The sequence below is a fragment of the Rhinoderma darwinii genome, chromosome 5 (assembly GCF_050947455.1).
Source record: "Rhinoderma darwinii isolate aRhiDar2 chromosome 5, aRhiDar2.hap1, whole genome shotgun sequence".
NCBI classification, from domain to species: Eukaryota; Metazoa; Chordata; class Amphibia; order Anura; family Rhinodermatidae; genus Rhinoderma; species Rhinoderma darwinii.
In genome coordinates this window covers 137,261,514-137,280,052 of record NC_134691.1, presented here as the reverse complement: position 1 = coordinate 137,280,052, position 18,539 = coordinate 137,261,514, and the positions used below count along the sequence as shown (strand labels likewise).

Here is an 18,539-nt window from a genome sequence, read left to right as displayed (position 1 = left end):
GTTCAAAAGATGGAAAAGTTCCCAAAATTTTATTTCTACCGCCAATAGTTTCATATTTATATCAAGGCCCTGCCTCTGCCTAAGTCTGGATCATGTGGTTTAAAGATCGAAAAATTAAACAGTTCCTTTGATTTCCATGACAAAACTAACAGTAATCTAACTGAAAGGATATGCTGAAAATAATTGCCTCTGGTGTGTGATCGCATGTAACATACGTACACAATACACACGCTGAATCTTATTTCCTACAGTCGGCAAATAAAACATGATTCAGTGACAAAATGAACCCAAACTTCATTTCTAATTCTACATTTTCCCTGGGGAAATAGCAAAAAGTGTTATCATGAATTGTGCAGTAATAACTCAAAGACAACACATACAAGAATACAATCAATCGGTGTGTTTGTATTGTCATGAAGTGTACGTTAAGGGTTGAGTTATATGTAAGGGGTAAACAATGGTCTGTGAAATATCTCTAAGTTATATATACATTTAGTAATATTTGAGTAGTACGATGTGAATGTAAGGTCGTGAGAAAATTACACACAGTGTTTTCCCTCCAATATTGGCAAACTGTATAGTAGTAGTGTAAAAGGGCCTGGTCTAAAGGAAATCCCTGCAAAACAAAACAAAAAAATAGGCAAGGCTTACCAGAGAAGACCATTTCAAGGTATTCTTTTCAGTTTTAAGTATGCAAAGGCCAGTAAATCTAAGCAATTTTTCATTTCTAAAAGGAGCTTGTAGGCAATGTTACCCAAGAGCATTTACGGTACTACTCATCTTATGTTGCATCGAGAAGCCTTTTAAACTTCAAGTTCCGAATCTGCTACATTCATTAAAGCGGTTCTCTAATAAAATGTATTTTAGAAGAATCCCATTAATACTGCAGCCGGAGATGGGGAGAGGATTGGCCTGACAGATGTCAAACTGCTTTTCCTGTTCTCGGAGGTCAGCAAATCCAGTTTTTTACTGTGTGAACACAATGACATCTGACAATCTAGTTGTTCGTGATTCCCCAGTCTTTTCAATGGGGATGTCAGGAAGCAAGTCTGTCTCACGTTACTTAAGGTCTTCAGCTTAAACCTAGAAACGCATTCTAAAAAGGTAAACCAATGATAAACTTGTCCACATGGTTTGTCAGTCTGCATGACCTTCATGATCCTTAAGAAATCTTACAGAAATCAGACAACTGATGACCTATCCACCGGATAGGTCATCAGTACATGATCTGTGGGGGTTCGACACCCAGACCACGCACGGTTAGGCCAGATTTACACGAGTGTGTGCGTTTTGCGCGCGTAAAAGGTACTTACCAGCTCTGTGTGTCAGCTGCGTATGGTGCGTGATTTTCGTGCAGCCGCCTTCATTATGACACTGTTTGTATGTTTGTAAACCGAAAAGCACGTGGTGCTTTTCTATTTTCATTCATACTTTTTACTGCTGTTGCGCGATTAACGCGCGTCACACGGAAGTGCTTCCGTGTGCTGCGTGTGATTTTCATGCACCCATTGACTTCAATGGGTGCGTGATGCGCGAACAACGCACAAATATCGGACATGTCGTGAGCTTTACGCAGTGGACACGCTGCGTGAAACTCACGGACAGTCTGCACTGCCCCATAGACTAACATAGGTCCGTGCGAGGCGCGTGAAAATCACGGGCGTTGCATGGACGTATATCACGTTCGTCTAAATAAGCCCTTAAGCCGCTCCGGCTGCCTCCGTGCACCGGACATACATGCCGGAAGCAGTTAGCTTCAGCTATGGAATAGCGGCCGAGCTGCAGTACTGCTCCTATTCAAGTGAGAGCTGCAGAACGGCCGCTATGCTAGAGAGCCAATTACATCGCATAATGGGCAATAACATCCAGAGCAAGCAGGTGGATAGGTCATCAGTTGTCACTGTAGTGGACAACACCTTTAATTCCATATTGATTTTTTCAATTTTAAGCTGGAATATGACTGAATGGGCAAATCCCGACAGATCAGGGGAGGGCTAGGGTGCTCCAGCAGCTGTCAGATGTCTCAGACTGTGTTCACACATATTGGATTTGCCATAGGCAAATACGTCGAGGATTTTTTAAAGAATCCATGGCTGAAATCCGAGGCAGATACACAGGTTTCTGCCGCGGATGTGGCAGCAAATCCACATGTGTATTAGCCCCGTTGTAATTCAATGAGGCTAATCCGTGGCTTTTCCGTGCAGAGTACACACAAATAATGAACATACAGTGAAAAATCTGCAGTGAATTCATTATTGTGTACAGGACTCTGCTGCATGTGAAAGGGGTTACAAAAAAAATCCATTCTCTTGCATTGGATGAAGGATTTATAGCGAATTGGTTGATTTAAGTACGGAATCGGCATCTAAATCCTGAACATGGCCTTACAAGTACACACAGAGACGGAGGAGGGGGTGGGGGTGCCTCCTGGGAAACATATAGACTTACTTATGTTTTCTTAGTGTAGATTGTAATATGTTACAGAATAGGATAAAAAATAAATTAGAATATTAAAGGAGGAACTGCCAGGATTTTTATTTTTTGCTTATATGTTCTATGTTTAATGTTCCCTTAAGGCAGAAGAGCCACTGAACAGAGGACAGGAAAAGGGTAATGAGGCTTGGGCAGGACTATTTTTTACAGCCATGTTAATCATATATATAAGTTTAGGTGGACTTCTTTCTTTTGGGATTTAGGGTAGGAACACACAGGGCGGCTAAGCTGCATAAAAGTACACCGTGTATACGTCCTGGAAGCCACAGGGAATTGGCGGTGCAGTTTTTCGGGTGGCATGTTCGCTGCAGAAATCCTGCTGAAAAAAAACCAAAGTTTATACTTACCCTGGCCGTAGTCATGATTACATGTCCCTCTCTCACACAGGGCGGATACACTACGACAATGCAACTCTATGGCATCCTGCAGCCCAGCCTCCTGGGATGACATATCATGTGACCGCTGCAGCCTTTGATTGGCTGCAGCAGTCACATTGGACGAAACTTCATCCCAGGAGGCTGGGCTGCGCTCAGAATTCAGGATCGCATCACTAGGACTATGGGAGGGAGTAAGCAGAAGCTTTTTTTTATTCATTTCAAATGAGTTTTCTTTTTTTTCGCTTATTTTTGCGGTGGAATCGCAGCTTTTCTGCCACAAAAGTCACAAACACATGCCCACTGTGCTGCGGGTTTTACCTACCCATTGAATTCAAATGGGGAAAACCTGCAACAGAAGAGCAGCGATTCCACAGCATAAATTGACATGCTGCGGCTTAAAAAAACGCACTGCAGGTCAGTTTATGAACGGTTGCTCAGCAGATTTTTTTCCGCTGTGTGTGGATGAGATTTGTTCAAATACCACCCACACTGCTGCTACTGTACTATGCTGCAGATTTTCCAGAAAATCCGTAGTGTTTACGTCTGGCGTGTTCCTACCCTTGCACATGCCAGTAGTGGTGTGGCAGGAAGCAGCACTACTAGCACATCTAAAAACTGTGGAGAAATATACTGTAAAACTATGCCCTATTCGGATGGCGGTCTAAATCCATGACTTGCAGACAGCCACTTAAGAATATTTTAAACATCTAATGGAAGTTTCAGAGATTTAGAATAGTTAGCGTTACTGGGAAGATCTTTTTTTATTTTGAGAAATGTGCTTTAGATGTGGAAAGAAGAGTAGAACATATGACATTTTTGTTTCCAATGACTGAGGCCTCATGCACACGACCGTAAAAACTCCCGTTATTACGGGTCGTAATTACGACCCGTAATAACGGGCTCATAGACTTCTATTGGCGACGGGTGCCTTCCCGTTTTCTCACGGGAAGATGCCCGTGCCGTTGAAAAAGATAGAACATGTCCTATTTCAGGCCGTAATAACGGCACGGACAGTCCATAGAAGTCTATGGAGCTCTCGTAATGACGGGTGGCTACATGTGTGCACCCGTCATTACGGCAGCGTTGCTAAGCGACGTCAGTAAATAGTCACTGTCCAGGGAGCTGAAAGAGTTAACTGATCGGCAGTAACTTTTTCAGCACCCTGGACAGTGACTACCGATCAGTATAAACCTGTAAAAAATAAAAATAAAAAAGACGTTCATACTTACCGAGAACTTCCTGCTTCCTCCAGTCCGGTCTCCCGCCCGTTGCCTTGGTGACGCGTCCCTCTCGACATCCGGCCCGACGTCCTGGATGACGTTTCAGGCCATGTGACCGCTGCAGCCAATCACAGGTCAATCACAGGCTGCAGCGGTCACATGGACTGCCGCGTCATCCAGGGATGTCGGGCTGGATGTGAAGAGAGGGACGCGTCACCAAGACAACGGCCGGGTAAGTATGAATTTATTTAACTTTTATTACAGAAAGGGCTGTCCCTTCTCTCTATTCTGCACTGATAGAGAGAAGGGGCTGCCGATTAGTGCAGTGCTATTTTGCCGCCAAAAACGTGCCGGTAAATACGGGTGGAATACGGGTGACACCGGACCCATATTTACGGGCACGGGTTCGTAAATACTGGTGCAAAACGGGTCGAATACGTGTGACCAAGGACCCGTATTTACGCCAGTATTTACGGATGGGAAAAAATACGGTCGTGTGCATGAGGCCTGAGACAGTCATTTTAAGTTATAATACTGCTAACGATTTTTCCAGACCATCAGGACAGGCCCTTTTGCATTGGGACATGTTACAGATAATCTAATGATGATGTATTGGAAGGTTGCAAGTGCATCCTCGAAATGAAAAAAAAAGTCAAATCAGGAGCTTGAAAATAGATTGCCACATATGGCCGACCCTTGTGAGGTCACTCAGCCAGCAGAAACAAACATCTATGTTGCCCTAGCTACTATAGTGGGTCACCCAGCCCTTCTCCCTGGCTTGGTAATCAGACCTGAACTATCTGGTATTGTTTACCTGTGTGTATGGACTAGGAGTGCACTAGAGAAAAAGCCAGTCCAAATGTTTATTTTGTTTTTTCCAGAGCCTGCCCAGAATTTAAAAAAAAATGGCGCCACCCAAAATGTGTTCTAACGGTTAGGCCAATGTTAGTGATTAAAGTGGTTGCCCCATTACCATATGTATTATTAGGAGGGCATATGACCATCAGAGGCGGTTTCCTCACTCAGGGCCCCCACCAAATAGCCAGAGTAGAGAGCTGATGGAAAAAGTCTCTTACTCTGAAAGACTTCGCACTACAGTAGGAGTGCACATCCTGCCACCTGCAATGACAACCTGTGCGGCCCCCAACCATCAGGACTCGGACATACTTGTCTTTGTCCCAATAGTTCAGAAAGACACAACGGTCGAGGGCAGCCATGCCGGTCCTCCCCTCCCTGCACTGATAAAAGAGATCAGGGCAGGTCTTGGGAAACACAAGAACTATAGAACTGTATGAGTTTTATTTTAAGCAGCAATCCAAGCAAAACAGTGACTGTGTTTTTCCTAGTATAGGCATGTCGGAGCACTGCATGACTGGTATTTTTCCTTTGGTGGTCTTTGAATCCGCATGTCATGAACCGCCCCTCAGTACCTGCACTAGGCATAACAGTGCATCAGTTTTACCCAGGTCCTGATCATTTATTGTGGCCCCAGGGAGTAGTACAATCTGATAATGTGGGTCGCGGACCAGAAAAGGCTATGCACTCCTGCATTACATGGTCAACCATTATCTTGAATGGACGTAATTTAATACAATATTTTTCCTGATAAATATTTAAGCTATGGTATCTTGTGTTCGTAATACAGTATCAGCTGATGGTCATGTGTCTGCTTCTTTCATAAGACCACCTGAACCAACAACCTGTTTATGAAAAAAAAAAAAAAAATGGAAGGTGACTGGTTCTCTCATCTGCAATGACTCTCTATAAGGCCATGTTCACATTGAGTTTTTTGGGACTGTTTTTGACGTGGAAACCACGTCGGAATCAGCGCCAAAAAATGGTCGAAATCGCCCCACATTGATTTTAATGGGTGGCAGAGGCGCTTTTTTCCCGGGCGGCTATTAGCCGCCCGTGGGAAGAAAGCGGTATATCCACCTCTGACCTCCCATTAAAATCATTGGGAGGCAGCAAAAAAACAGCGGCGCTAGTTTCAGAGCGCTTTTTGTGGCTTTTTTTTGCCTGGGGTGCTTGCATTAGTTCAATAGAGGCAGGTGAAAAACGCCACGAAAAACGTGGCAAAGAAGCACAGGCAGGTCAAAATCTGCCTCAAAATTCCTGAGGGAATTTTTGCAGCAGATTTTTTCTGCCTGCAAAATAATGTGTGTGAACAGGGCCTAAGAAAGCAGGGCAGCAGGAAGAAGAATAAAAGCACATAATAGCAAAAAACAAAATATAAATGATTAAAAACAGGAATACCAGAATAAAGAGAGACAGAAAAAACAAACAAACGAGGACCCAGAACACAAAACATGCAGTGAAAAAACATCTTGCCAATGCAAAAGCAAAACCTACGCCATGCTGCTTAGGTCTTGCCCATTGCATTTGTTATTGACAAGCTTATTCCACTGCAAAGACTCAACGGGCTAAAAAGAAGAGACAGAGAAGGAAAAACATCGAAGAGGTTAGTAACATCATTAAAGGTCCAAACTGTATTCAAGGAAGATTTTTTTCACCCAGTTATGTGCAGTTACATTTCTTTAGCAATTTATCATCCAATATTATTTCTGATATGCCATATTACGATAGGATCCCTAGCCCAATAACGGGCTCAGAAGTATTAACCAATACACCCTGACCGACATGTGGAACTAGGTTCTAAAGAGTACAAACAACGTCTTCCTTGAATCGTGTAAGAACCAGGATTTTCTTTGTAAAAAGATATATTAGCACTTCTGTGTCGCCACTTACCTGGTCTTCTCCACAACAGAGTCTGTAAACACGGAGTCGGCACCTCCACCATTACAAACCATACCACCACCATCCTCATCATCAAAGTCAGAGGTGTCCAGGAAATCAAAGCTCTCTAAAGCACTCTCAACAGTTAGACTTATACTGGAAGACCGGCTTCGATTTACAGATGGCTTGCACTGCAAAAGGTAGAAGGGACCAGTGAAGACCAGACATACATTATATAGGAAAAATTAAGAGTTCTCTTAGAAATTGGTTTTCGCATTACATTGGGTACTACTTTTGTATGTGATTTAGTTAGTTAGGATGCAGAATAACATCCGTATAATGAAACATGCATACACTAGGATACATTTTGCAGAAAGGCTTTCTATTTTTGAGATAACAGCAATGATTTTTGAATTCAATGAAAAAAGTTCCCACAGTGGTGTGCATAGGGCACATAAAGACAAACAAATGTGTACTATTTTTTGCCAGCCAAAACGACATAGCCGCCCAGTAGACATTGGTATGATAGTAATGTTGGGTGACATAACATTTGCTTGTATGAGGCCTGACTGATTAAAAAGTGGAAAAATAACTACTTAATGGTCAGCCACAGGCGGCACACGGGGTCTTGATCTCTGGCACACTCTCTTTGTATTCAGCGCCGTTGCTGGGTCGCTGAACAAAGGGAGAGGCACAGGGGGAGAGTGGATACACAAACTGGGGTAGAGCGGAGAGACACGGGGAGAGCGGAGAGACACAGGGGGGACGGCACACTGTGTACTTCATCTGTGATTTTTTTTTTTTTTTTATCGGCACACCATACAAAAAAGGTTGCGGACTTCTGAACTACAATAATGTCTAAAAAAAAAAAGTCTGAAGCTGTGAACCATAAAAACATAACAGTAAGAGGTTTACAAATCCTTTGAATTATAGTCTAAGTTGTTACAAACTAGTTTAGCATTTACAAAACGAGATCTGGTGCAGCACAGGTTTAGGGCCTGTTCACATCAGCGTTGACTTTCCGTTCCAGGGTTCCATCAGAGGTTTCCGTCGGGTGAACCCCGCAACGGAAATTCAAATTGAAACCACAGCTTCCGTTTCCGTCACCATTGATATCAATGGTGACGGAAACATTGCTAATGGTTTCTGTTCGTCGCCATTCCGGCAGGTTTCCGTTTTTCCGACTGAATCAATAGCGCAATCGACTGCTAAATTGATTCCGTCATTAAAACGGAAACCTCAGACGGAACCCCGGAACGGAAAGCCAAAGCTGATGTGAACAGGCCCTGATTTACAAATGCACGCACATATTTCATGTGAACACTGAAGTCTATGTATGTAGCTCGGCTAAGCAGCTTCTCTGTCCAAGCCTTCTTCTTCTGACAAACATAGTAGAGCTCTATCCCAACTTGGTAAAATGTTTAGAACCTCTTTATATAAAAAGAAACAATTATTTTCTTTTAAACTTTTAGCCTCCAACGTAAGGTATCGCTAAACATAACGGATAAAAAGTCCTCCTTGACTTTGTCCTTTTACCCTTAAAAGGGTTCTCTGCTTTGGACAATCCATAATTGTTAGAAGGGTCGCTGACCATAAACAGATCACAAAAAAGTGTCCCCCTGCGGAGTTGTCCAACGATCAGCTGTAATCTGGGGAAACCAGTCAATAAATGTTCAATATCTCTGCAGCGCCACCACAGGGAAAATTAAGCATTACACAGTGCCCATTCAGATCAATTGGTTGTCTGGATAATGCAGGACACGACATGTACTCCGAGCGAGAGATGCTCTTTGTAACTGCTCACTACTCTGGCCAAAAGGAGAACATCCTGAACAGGGAACCCCCCACTATTAACTCAAAATTCCCTGATAGGGTGTATGTAAATAGGTTTTCAAAACGGGGCAACCTCTTTGAGATGTCATCAGCTACACAACTTACACTACTTTTAGAGTTTTCCTACAGTTAATAGCAACTAACTTATTTTTTAAGAAAATGAATTAAGGTTTGTTATGTCCACTAAATAGGAGAATTCTACCCAAAAAGTCCCTGAGCTAATGCACAGTTTCCAAACTCTTTTAAAAGGGAGTCATATCGGAGTCCAAGCTATACACTAAACTCCTTTTTGTTTTTTAAATTTGCCTTTTATATATAGGTCACAGTAGTGAAACAAATATGTAAAACCTGCATACAAAAAATTGGCAAATGGCATATAGTATTTAGCTAATAGCAACCACTGCAAATAAAATCATGTTTCATTACACGTTCTTATCACTATGTACTTGTTCCCTATTTAGCACCGGCTTTATGAAAAATACTTGCATTATGCATATTCAGGAAAAAAATATTTTCAGTTATGCAATAGTTTTATTAACAAATAGTTATTGTCATGTGATTTGCATGTCACTAGGGCGCAACTTAAGCCGTGTGTTTTTCTTAACAATAAATTTATGGTGTGAGGGTCACTTGATGGATGCCCTAAAAGACATCAGTAGCTGAGAGACTGGTGTGTTTTCTATCAGGATTTCCCTTTTATCAAGTAAAGCCAAGAACATATCTAACCTGATTCTCTTCTCTGCAACTAGCAACTTCTCAGAATTGATGCCCTTTAGGCTTCGCAGTCGACTACGCTATGGATTCCGCGCAAAAAAAACCAGACATTTTACGAAACGAATACAAACGGAAACCATTTGCAACGGAAGCATTAACATTAAAATTAATGGTAATGCAGACGGAAAGATATGTTTTCCGTTCATGGGCTCTAGTGACGGAAAGCCCGAAGCAGATGTGAACGAAGCCTAAATCAGTTACTTCAATTGGGAGCAGCAATCGGAGATGTGGCAGTCCAAACTGGACAACCTCTTTAAAGTCTACTAAAGAATCACCTCAAATCCAAAGCACAATAAAAAAAAAAAAAACACAAATAATCCTGTGTATGAGAACAGATATGACAGGAATTACTGTATAGAAATATTAAAATGTAGATATACATGTTATATACACGTTGTATCAAAGTACTAAAAAACTACTATACAGCTACAAAACAAGAGTACAACCACGATATTCAATTAAATAGAGAAAAAGACTGAAAAACGCAACGAACATGCATTAAAATGTTTATTTGTGTGCAATATAAAACATGAATCCGTGTAAATGGACAAAAGAAGTCACATTAGATAGCATGTGTAAACTACAGCTTTTAAACCCCCCCTTCCAATTATACTGTCACCTATTACATGCTTCACCGTGGCTTATGCAACAGGTGTTTTGATCAATTTCTAGCCATAAAAAAAAATGCACAAAATACTTAAAGTGGCACAACAAACATTTGTGACCCAAACATGTAAATTACATAGATAAAAAAAAAATTTAAATAAAAAAAAGTTATATATATATATATATATATAAAATAGGAGTTCCCCACTCCCTTTTTGCAACAAATTTAAAATAGGCAAAATTATATATACAAATTCTGAATATTAACATCTTAATATCTGCTAATATTTTATCAGCCATTCACAGGCGGTCAATATATTTCCCTAGATAACACTTTAGTAAGCAAAACCAGAAAAATATCCTATTAGAATAACACTATTCTGTATAGAAAAATAACATTGTGATTTCTTACTAATATACTTGCAAAATGCAGTGCCACAAGTGACAATCACAATACATTGGTACAATCCCAGACAATCTAAAGACAGAGTGATGCTTTGCATTCACTTACTTTTAGGACATCTTCAAGGTGAGTAATTTCATGGTACAATTCTTGGTACTCTTGATACTGGTCTTTACAAGGCTCAAGTGTTAGGAGAAGCCCTTGCAAAGACTCCTCTAAAGTTCCATCCAAGTAGGATCTAGAGACTTCAGCTTCACTATATGTGGAGCAATCAGACTGGAGTCTCTCGGGAACAGTGGGTATTTCTGTTGATGTAAGCCTTTTTACCAGCTGTTTGGTAAGATTACCTTCACAAGCGTCTAGCTCCACAGGCTTCAGCTCAGAGGCCTCCTCAGAGTCTTGCAAAATTGACACCGAGACATTTGAAGTAATATATATGTTACTATCCACAGTGGACAGATGGCTTTGGCAAGCAGAGAGGTCCGACTCATCTCCCGTAGAGGTTTCCTCAGTTTCACTAGCACGTTCTACAATGGATTGGAAGTGCTGTGACGGACTAGCGGAATATTCACTGGCACTCAATCGGTCTTTCACTGGTTCCTCTGATGACAGTTCACTAAGGTTATGTTCTGGTGGGGTGACCATGATTTCAGGATTTGAGTAGCCCAGAGAAGACGAAGGGGTTGATCTGGGTGGTGTACAGTCACCATTAGGCAAGTCGTCAAAACTTAAGGAGAGGGCTCTCTTCTCAATGGATTCCACACCGCTATCGAAAACATCATCTTGCATGTTGGACTAAAACAGAAAATACACAACATACATTATACAATGTTCTAATTTGGCTAAATACTACTACTACTAATTATTATTATAGAAAATATCAACATACTAAGTAAATACAAGTCATTTCAAGGACCACAACAAACACAACACAATTTTATGGACCTTTTCTTACCAAGTCCAGAAATTATGAGCGAGAGAAGATATTCCCAGGACAAAAGGCCTCTAAAATAAATTTTTTACAGTAAACGTTACTGTCCTCAAGTGTTAAGCCGTGATCTTTTATCCTCAAATTTCATAATTGAATCATAATTTCTGGTATGGAAGAATACATTTTAGGCGTGAGGACAATAAACAGAGCATGAAGATTTGACTACTATATTAAAGTGCACCTCCAGTGAAGGACTTGAATTTACACACAGATCTTTAAGCTTCTAACCTAGAATTAAAAAAAGTTCTCTATGTTGTTTATTAGCTTCATGCATTTGCATTTTGTGTGTCTGTAGATGGGACTTGCTAGTTAACAAAATCCAGGCATTCCTGCAGTATTAGCAAGAACAGATATTATGCAGGCAGTCTCTCCTTCTCTATCTGCAGTGTGAGAGGGAAGGTGGGAAGAGGGGGGGGGGCAGTAATGATATCTAGCAGGTTCGTAGACAGAGACCAGGACCGGGCTGCCGCTCCACTGTATCTGTAATATGGCAGACATTCACAACAACTTCCTGTTAGTGAATTAGGAAGGAGAGGTCTGCAGCACAAACAGTTGAGGTTTGAATGGAAATGATTCACATAGGTATTGTACATGAGGATCTAAGAGCACAGTGACGTTTTTTTTTAGATTTCACTGGAGGTACGCTTTAAGAATAAGACCATGCCTTTTGTAGCTGAAGACACAGTTTGAGGAGGTAGTAAAAATGAAAGCACACATATGTAATGTTTGTAATTAATGCAATGAGAGGTTTCCCTGACTACCAAAGACGCCTTAAATTATGAAAAACTGTCACTGTCTCAATAGTGTTTTGGATTTTGTTTATACATTACTAATGAAGATACGGTCATGAGTAACGGAACTACAATCATACAATGAGCATGTCCCCAGCACTGGTCTAAGATATGTTATAGAACTAGTAAGAACGCATTGGTTTTTAGTCCGAATTTCCTTTGGAAGTTTAAAAGCAAAACTATATGTTTCAAGTATTATGCATCTTAACCCGTTAATGACCAAGTATTATTTTTTGTTTTTTCACGGTCGCATTCCAAGAGTCGTAACTTTTTTTTTATTCCGTCTACATAGCCGTATAAGGGCTTGTTTTTTGCGAGACGAGTTGTATTTTGTAATTGTACAATTTTTAGATGCTTATAACATATTGGTTAACTTTTATTAACTTTATTTTAGGAGAGAATTGAAAATAAGCCGCTATTCCAGCATTAATTTTCACGTTATAAATGGACGGCGTTTACTATGCAGCGTAAATAACATGTTAACTTTATTCTATGGGTCGGCACGATTACGGGGATACCAAATATGTAAAGGTTTTATATGTTTTTCCTATGTTTGTACAATAAAAAGCCTTTTAGAAAAAAATTACTTGTTTTTGCATCGCCGCATTCCAAGAGCCGTAACGTTTTTATTTTTCCGTCGATGTGGCCGTGCGTGGGCTTGATTTTTGCGGGCCAATGTGTAATTTTCATTAGTACTATTTTGGGGTACATAGGACTTCTAGATTAACTTTTATTTTATTTTTTATGGGGGGAATGGGAGAAAAGAGAATTTTGCCGTTGTTTTTTGCGTTTTCTTTGGACGCCGTTCATCCGGCGGTTTAATTAATGTGTTCATTTTATTGGTCAAGTTGTTACGATGGCGGGGATACCATATATGTGTATATGTGATTTGTTTTGACCGTTTTACTAAATAAAACCACTTTTTGGGCCAAAAAAGTAGTTTTATTTGACTTTGACTGTAATTTATTTTATTTATTTTTTCACAAACTTTATTTAACTGATTGTCATTTTTTTTTAAAGTCCCATCAGGACACTTCACTATGCGATCTGTTGATCGCATATATAATGCTTTGGTATACTTAGTATACCAAAGCATTATTGCCTGTCAGTGTAAAACTGACAGGCAACCTATTAGGTCATGCCTCCGGCATCGCCTAACAGGCGGATGCTGAAGACAGACCTGGGGGTCTTTGTTAGACCCCCGGCTGTCATGGAAACCCGACGGCGACCCGCGATTTGTTTGCGGGGGCGCCGATCGGGTGACAGAGGGAGCCCCCTCCCTCTGTCAAACACATTAAATGCCGCTGTCACTATTGACAGCGGCATTTAATGGGTTAAACTGCCGGAATCGGCGCACGCTTCGATTCCGGCAGTTGCAGCAGGAGCCAGGCTGTGTATAACAGCCGTGCTCCTGCCGCTGATCGCATGGGTACGCTGTCAGTACCCGCACGATCACAGGACGGATATATCCGTCCTCCTGCGCGAACTAGCAGCTACTGAGGACGGATATATCCGTCCTTCGGCGTTAAGGAGTTAAGGGTCTATAGGGGCACAAGATGAAAAAAACAAAACAAAGAACACTGTAATATAATAAACATTGCTCTGTTCCTGCACCACTGCTCCGTAGTCCACACCGTTTATAGGTGAATGTGAAGATGTGACTAGATGTCACGTCATTACAGAGAAGACTGTGCAGGACCAGAGAAGGATTTAGGCTACATGCCCAAGTTGAGCATTTCGGCGCAGAAGATGCACACCAAAACCGCAGCAATACGGCAAGGAATTCGCAGGTAAAAACCTCACCAGATCATGCATTTTCTTTATGCGTTTTTTGGTGCGGTTTTTAAGTTTTGCTACGTAAATAGCTGCATATTTCTCCAGAACTAGGGAGATAGAAGCCGCAAGCGGAATCGCAAGATAAATTGACATGCTGCGTCTTCAAAAATACACACCGCGGGTCATTTTACGTGCAGAAAAAAAGCGCACCGTGGACATGAGATTTCAGGAAATTTCATTGACTTTGCTGGTACTGTATTACGCTGCGGTTTTGCCGCATGCGAATACACGCAGCAAAGCAAAGTATTTCACAAAGTATTTTTACATTTTGTGCTCATAAAGACATACTATTGTAACCTGGAGAACCACACTAACAGGATTTTATACACTCCTGTGTCACTGAATGCGGTATGTTTTTTTGGTATACTGCACTTTTTTATAACAGCCTGGTCACAGATTTGTCCCTATTGATGGGAAAAACTGACAGGTTTTTGATTTCTGGTACCGTGATATGCTTTTCCATAGCGGTAGAGATCACAGTTGTGATATATGTGAACAGAGGCTAACTTATCCAGTCTTTTGTCTTAACGTGCTGTGAGAGCAACAACTTGAGTTAATCTAAAACACTATTTAATAGAAAATAAAATTTTCTTTATCTGTGGTAAATAACCAATTCATCTAGCATCAACTTTCTGTTCAACAATGTGGTAGATGAAGTTCCTATTTTAACACTTAAAAAGATGAAAACATCATAGAAATGAAAAGAAAAACATAGTGCATGCATGAAAACTGAACCAAAAACTCTGAGAGAAGTACACAGATCCACTTGTGTATAACTCACATATCTCTCTCGGCCTGACCTGGGCCTCAGCCTGAGAGATGGTAGGTCACTAAAAGAGCGACTGCGCCGGAGTTTGTCAAAGAAAGTCTCCTGCAGCGCATCCATAATTGACAGCCGGAGCCTGTCTTGCGGAGGGTTGAACCATTTCTTCAGCAGGTTAAAGCAAACGGATGTTAGTAAACAAAGAATTAAAATTAAAAAAAAAAAGTGCTGAAAGGTTTATGTTTTTTTTTAAAATAAAACAAGCACTTTCCGGAGTACAAGTATTCGGTACTATGCACCAATCTATTCTTATTACACGTTGAATATAGCATTGGGAATTTATTAAGGTGGCAAGAAATAAACTTTGAATGTGGAAAGTTTCCAAAACATTTAGTAAAGAGGGTTTTATATTGTGAAGTAAAATTGAAGGTACTTACAAAGAAGGAATGGTCTTTAAATGTAGGAGTCTCTGGGGTGCCCTGGCTGTATATCGAGACTCTTCGTTGGAGAGCAGCAGCTTTGTTTATATTGCCTGTAGAAGGGGTCAGATCCTCTGTATCGAATGGGCTGCGACACAATCACATTTTATCACATTACAGGAATCTTTTGGTAATAATATACTTGATCTTAGGATTCATAGAATCAAGTACACACCAGGAACACCATTCAACAACTTTACAGTCAGTACAACAGGACATTACACATTTAAATAATCAATTTATATTAAAACACTACAGCTAATAACAACCATACATCAGAACTGAGGATTAAGGACATTTTTATAAGTTTGAGCAGGACTGTAAACTACATAGTTTGAGTTAAACCTGATTCACCCCGCATCTGCGGTGCACTGTTGAAGTACATGCAGGGAAAACATTCTGACGTTTATGTCGACTTACAAATCCAGTTTAACGGCCAAAAATATGCCAAATGGGTGTCCTTTTGGCATACGTTTAGCCAGTATATGCCAGATCTCAACTGCACTTTCAGTACAAAGCTATATCTCCCAAAAAAACGTACACTGCGCGGTATACTTTTTTTAAATGGTGGTCAGTACAATTTTATACATCTGGTCATGGAATACGTATAACGTCAAATTGTAATGATGCTGAGCATCTATACAATGTATATAGTGCTCGGTTTAATGTATACAGATAATGCCGAGTATTTATACTCTTGAGGCGGGGGGCAGGGCCTAGTTACTGAGCTGCACAGACGAACCACACAGGAGCCCCTACACAGTTAGCTTTATTGAGACAAACATCCTGCCAAATCCTTCTCTGCACAAGTATATTTGGCCTGCAGCCACCATTACCTCTTCTGCTTTACAGTAGATTAAGCACCGCCATGGGGAGCACAGTTGGACCTGTACAGAACACCACGCGTACTTGGCCACAGCCTACTCCCCTGCTGAAAACGGCTGTATCTGCTGGAACCTGAGGAGATAATGGCGGATGAGTGCAGGAGGCTCCAGCCACTGTCCATGTGCCTGATAGGTGGGTGGAAAAGATACTTTCACCATGATACAGTGCGGTGTTCAGGGGCAATGCGATGGCTGCCACTGCCTCCTGCCCTGTTCAATGCCAGTCACTGCATTATTTTGCCCTAAGCACCACAGTCTTCAGTGACCGGACGGCCCCTCAAGAAACCCACCTGGGAGATATAGTGGGAGCAGAGCTCTCAAGTGCAGATTAAGCAAAGCAGGACTGACGTGCAGCATATATTTTAACTTCACTTCAGCCCCTAAGGAACACTTGTCCTGAAAACTCCAGCTGAGACTTACTTTTCCTGTAGTGCACATGGCTGGCTTTTGGACCTCCTAAAGTAGACTTGAATTTACCAGTCATATTCTATCCTAAGCAAAACATCCTCTACCACTGCTTTTTATTACTACTTTATTCAATATTGGACACAAAAAAAACCTCTCCCCACCACTCCCTCCAGGTTGGCCTGTCAACCGTGCTAGCAGGTCACCTGCATGCTACTACTGTACTTACCCCCTCCGCCTGCCTGACTCCGCACCTTTCTGTAATACCTGTCCCCCACACCTCCTTGCGCTGTCGTTTTATGTCTGGAGTGCTCGGTACCTAGTCATCCCATATAATTTACATAGTTACATAGTTAGTACGGCTGAAAAAAGACACATGTCCATCAAGTTCAACCAAGAATTTCACTGACCAGCTCTATCTGTTGGTATATAGACCTCTACTTGATAAACTCATAGTCCTGTGATGGCTCCTTTGAAAGCACAATTCAAAGCTGCAGGTATTTTGACGGAACAGACTCCAGCCTGCCAGGTGCTACCTGCTCTTTAACTATGGGTTTTCCCAATGCAGAACCAGAACCTGCTACCTTGGAATCAATACATTTTAACCTTGACACCTTGAAAGTGTTAGCTGCTATTCATACCTGCCAAACTATGCAGACAACCCGCATAGAAGAAATCAAAGTTGATATTTCCCTCCTCTGTCACCCTTTTACGGGTGTGTTGTGCATCTTGACGGAGGTTTAAAATCGTGTCAGCTTTTTAGAGAACCACTCTGCTGCTTTATAGTGCCGCATGGGCTAGGTGGAGAAAGCTCTTTCCAAGCGACACCAGCACCTCCATGCACAAGAAATAGTCGGTGCACCTTATAAATCAGTGAGCCTTCCAGAGGGATCTGAGGGCTCCTCTCCTGAATAATTTTTGGAAAACCTGCTAATCAACACCTTTGGCAGAGACAAATTCTCCATAGTGAACCGAATCCTCCCCAAACCTCGACCTCTTGGAGCTCCTTCATGCACATTTATCACTAAGCTCCTAAATTACCATGACATGGACATTATCCTACGTCTCACCAGAAAAAATGGCTTAATTTCCTATGCCAATTCTAACATTTCTGTGTACCCAGAGATCTCCATCAAAATCCAGAAGAAAAGTCTTATTCACTACTGCTAAAAGAAGGATCAATGACAGAAGCTATAAATATGCTGTGATGTACCCGGCCAAGCTAAAAGGTCATCACAGATGGAAAAGGAATTTTCTTCACTTCACAGAATTTTATGGACTGACTGAATACCTGCCCAGATTGGCTAGGATGGCTACTTTCTCAAGGCTCATTAAACAGTCTAACTTATTCGCCACAGTAGCATGTGTATATATGCCAGGACTCTAAATTCTACATTGGATACTTAATTTGCTTTATATCCTTTGCACTAGGGGGGTTAAATGTACACGCCTACTGACCTTATTAGTCTCTTTACTGTCTAGAATATTGAGGTTCTATTTATCTTTGAGTAGGGTGGGATGTAGGGTCGGGTGTAATATGTTCTTTACTATATGTTTTTCCTACTAGCAAATTTTACATGCTCTTCTTTCAATGGAATACTTAAATGTACGCAATCGTTCATGGTCCCTATTTTTAGGGTGCTTCATACTCACTTTTATTGTTTTAGCCACAGGTATGTCTAGCGACTTAATTTCTTTTTTGACGTGGAATGTAAGAGGTCTCAATGACTGCATAAAGAAGGAACTAGTGTTCCGCTATGTGCAAATACAAAAGTGCAATGCAGTCTGCCTATATGACACGGGATGAACTCATGTTACTAAACAGATCCTACAGTATATGAGATATTGATGGAATCGTCTAGGGATGGGGATTAATATGAGGTGGTTTTTGTTCAGTTTGCTGGAGGTATGCTTTAAAATGAAATGGGAACTACAACGGTTCCAAAAA

The 18,539-nt window shown here is 41.2% G+C and overlaps 1 protein-coding gene across 7 annotated transcripts in view; it reads right to left on the bottom strand.

Moving 5' to 3' along the window:
- RIPOR2 (RHO family interacting cell polarization regulator 2) overlaps positions 1 to 18,539 on the bottom strand; it is a 157,394-nt gene that overhangs the window by 50,725 nt on the left and 88,130 nt on the right. For 6 of the 7 annotated variants that reach the window (XM_075826557.1, XM_075826552.1, XM_075826553.1 and 3 more), the window contains exons 12-15: positions 15,261 to 15,390; positions 14,842 to 14,988; positions 10,551 to 11,237; positions 6,839 to 7,017 (exon numbers count right to left, since the gene is read on the bottom strand). In XM_075826557.1, coding sequence (XP_075682672.1) covers positions 6,839 to 7,017; positions 10,551 to 11,237; positions 14,842 to 14,988; positions 15,261 to 15,390 — 1,143 coding nt within the window. The remainder of the gene's footprint in view (positions 1 to 6,838; positions 7,018 to 10,550; positions 11,238 to 14,841; positions 14,989 to 15,260; positions 15,391 to 18,539) is intronic. The other variant, XM_075826556.1, reaches the window with a different exon arrangement.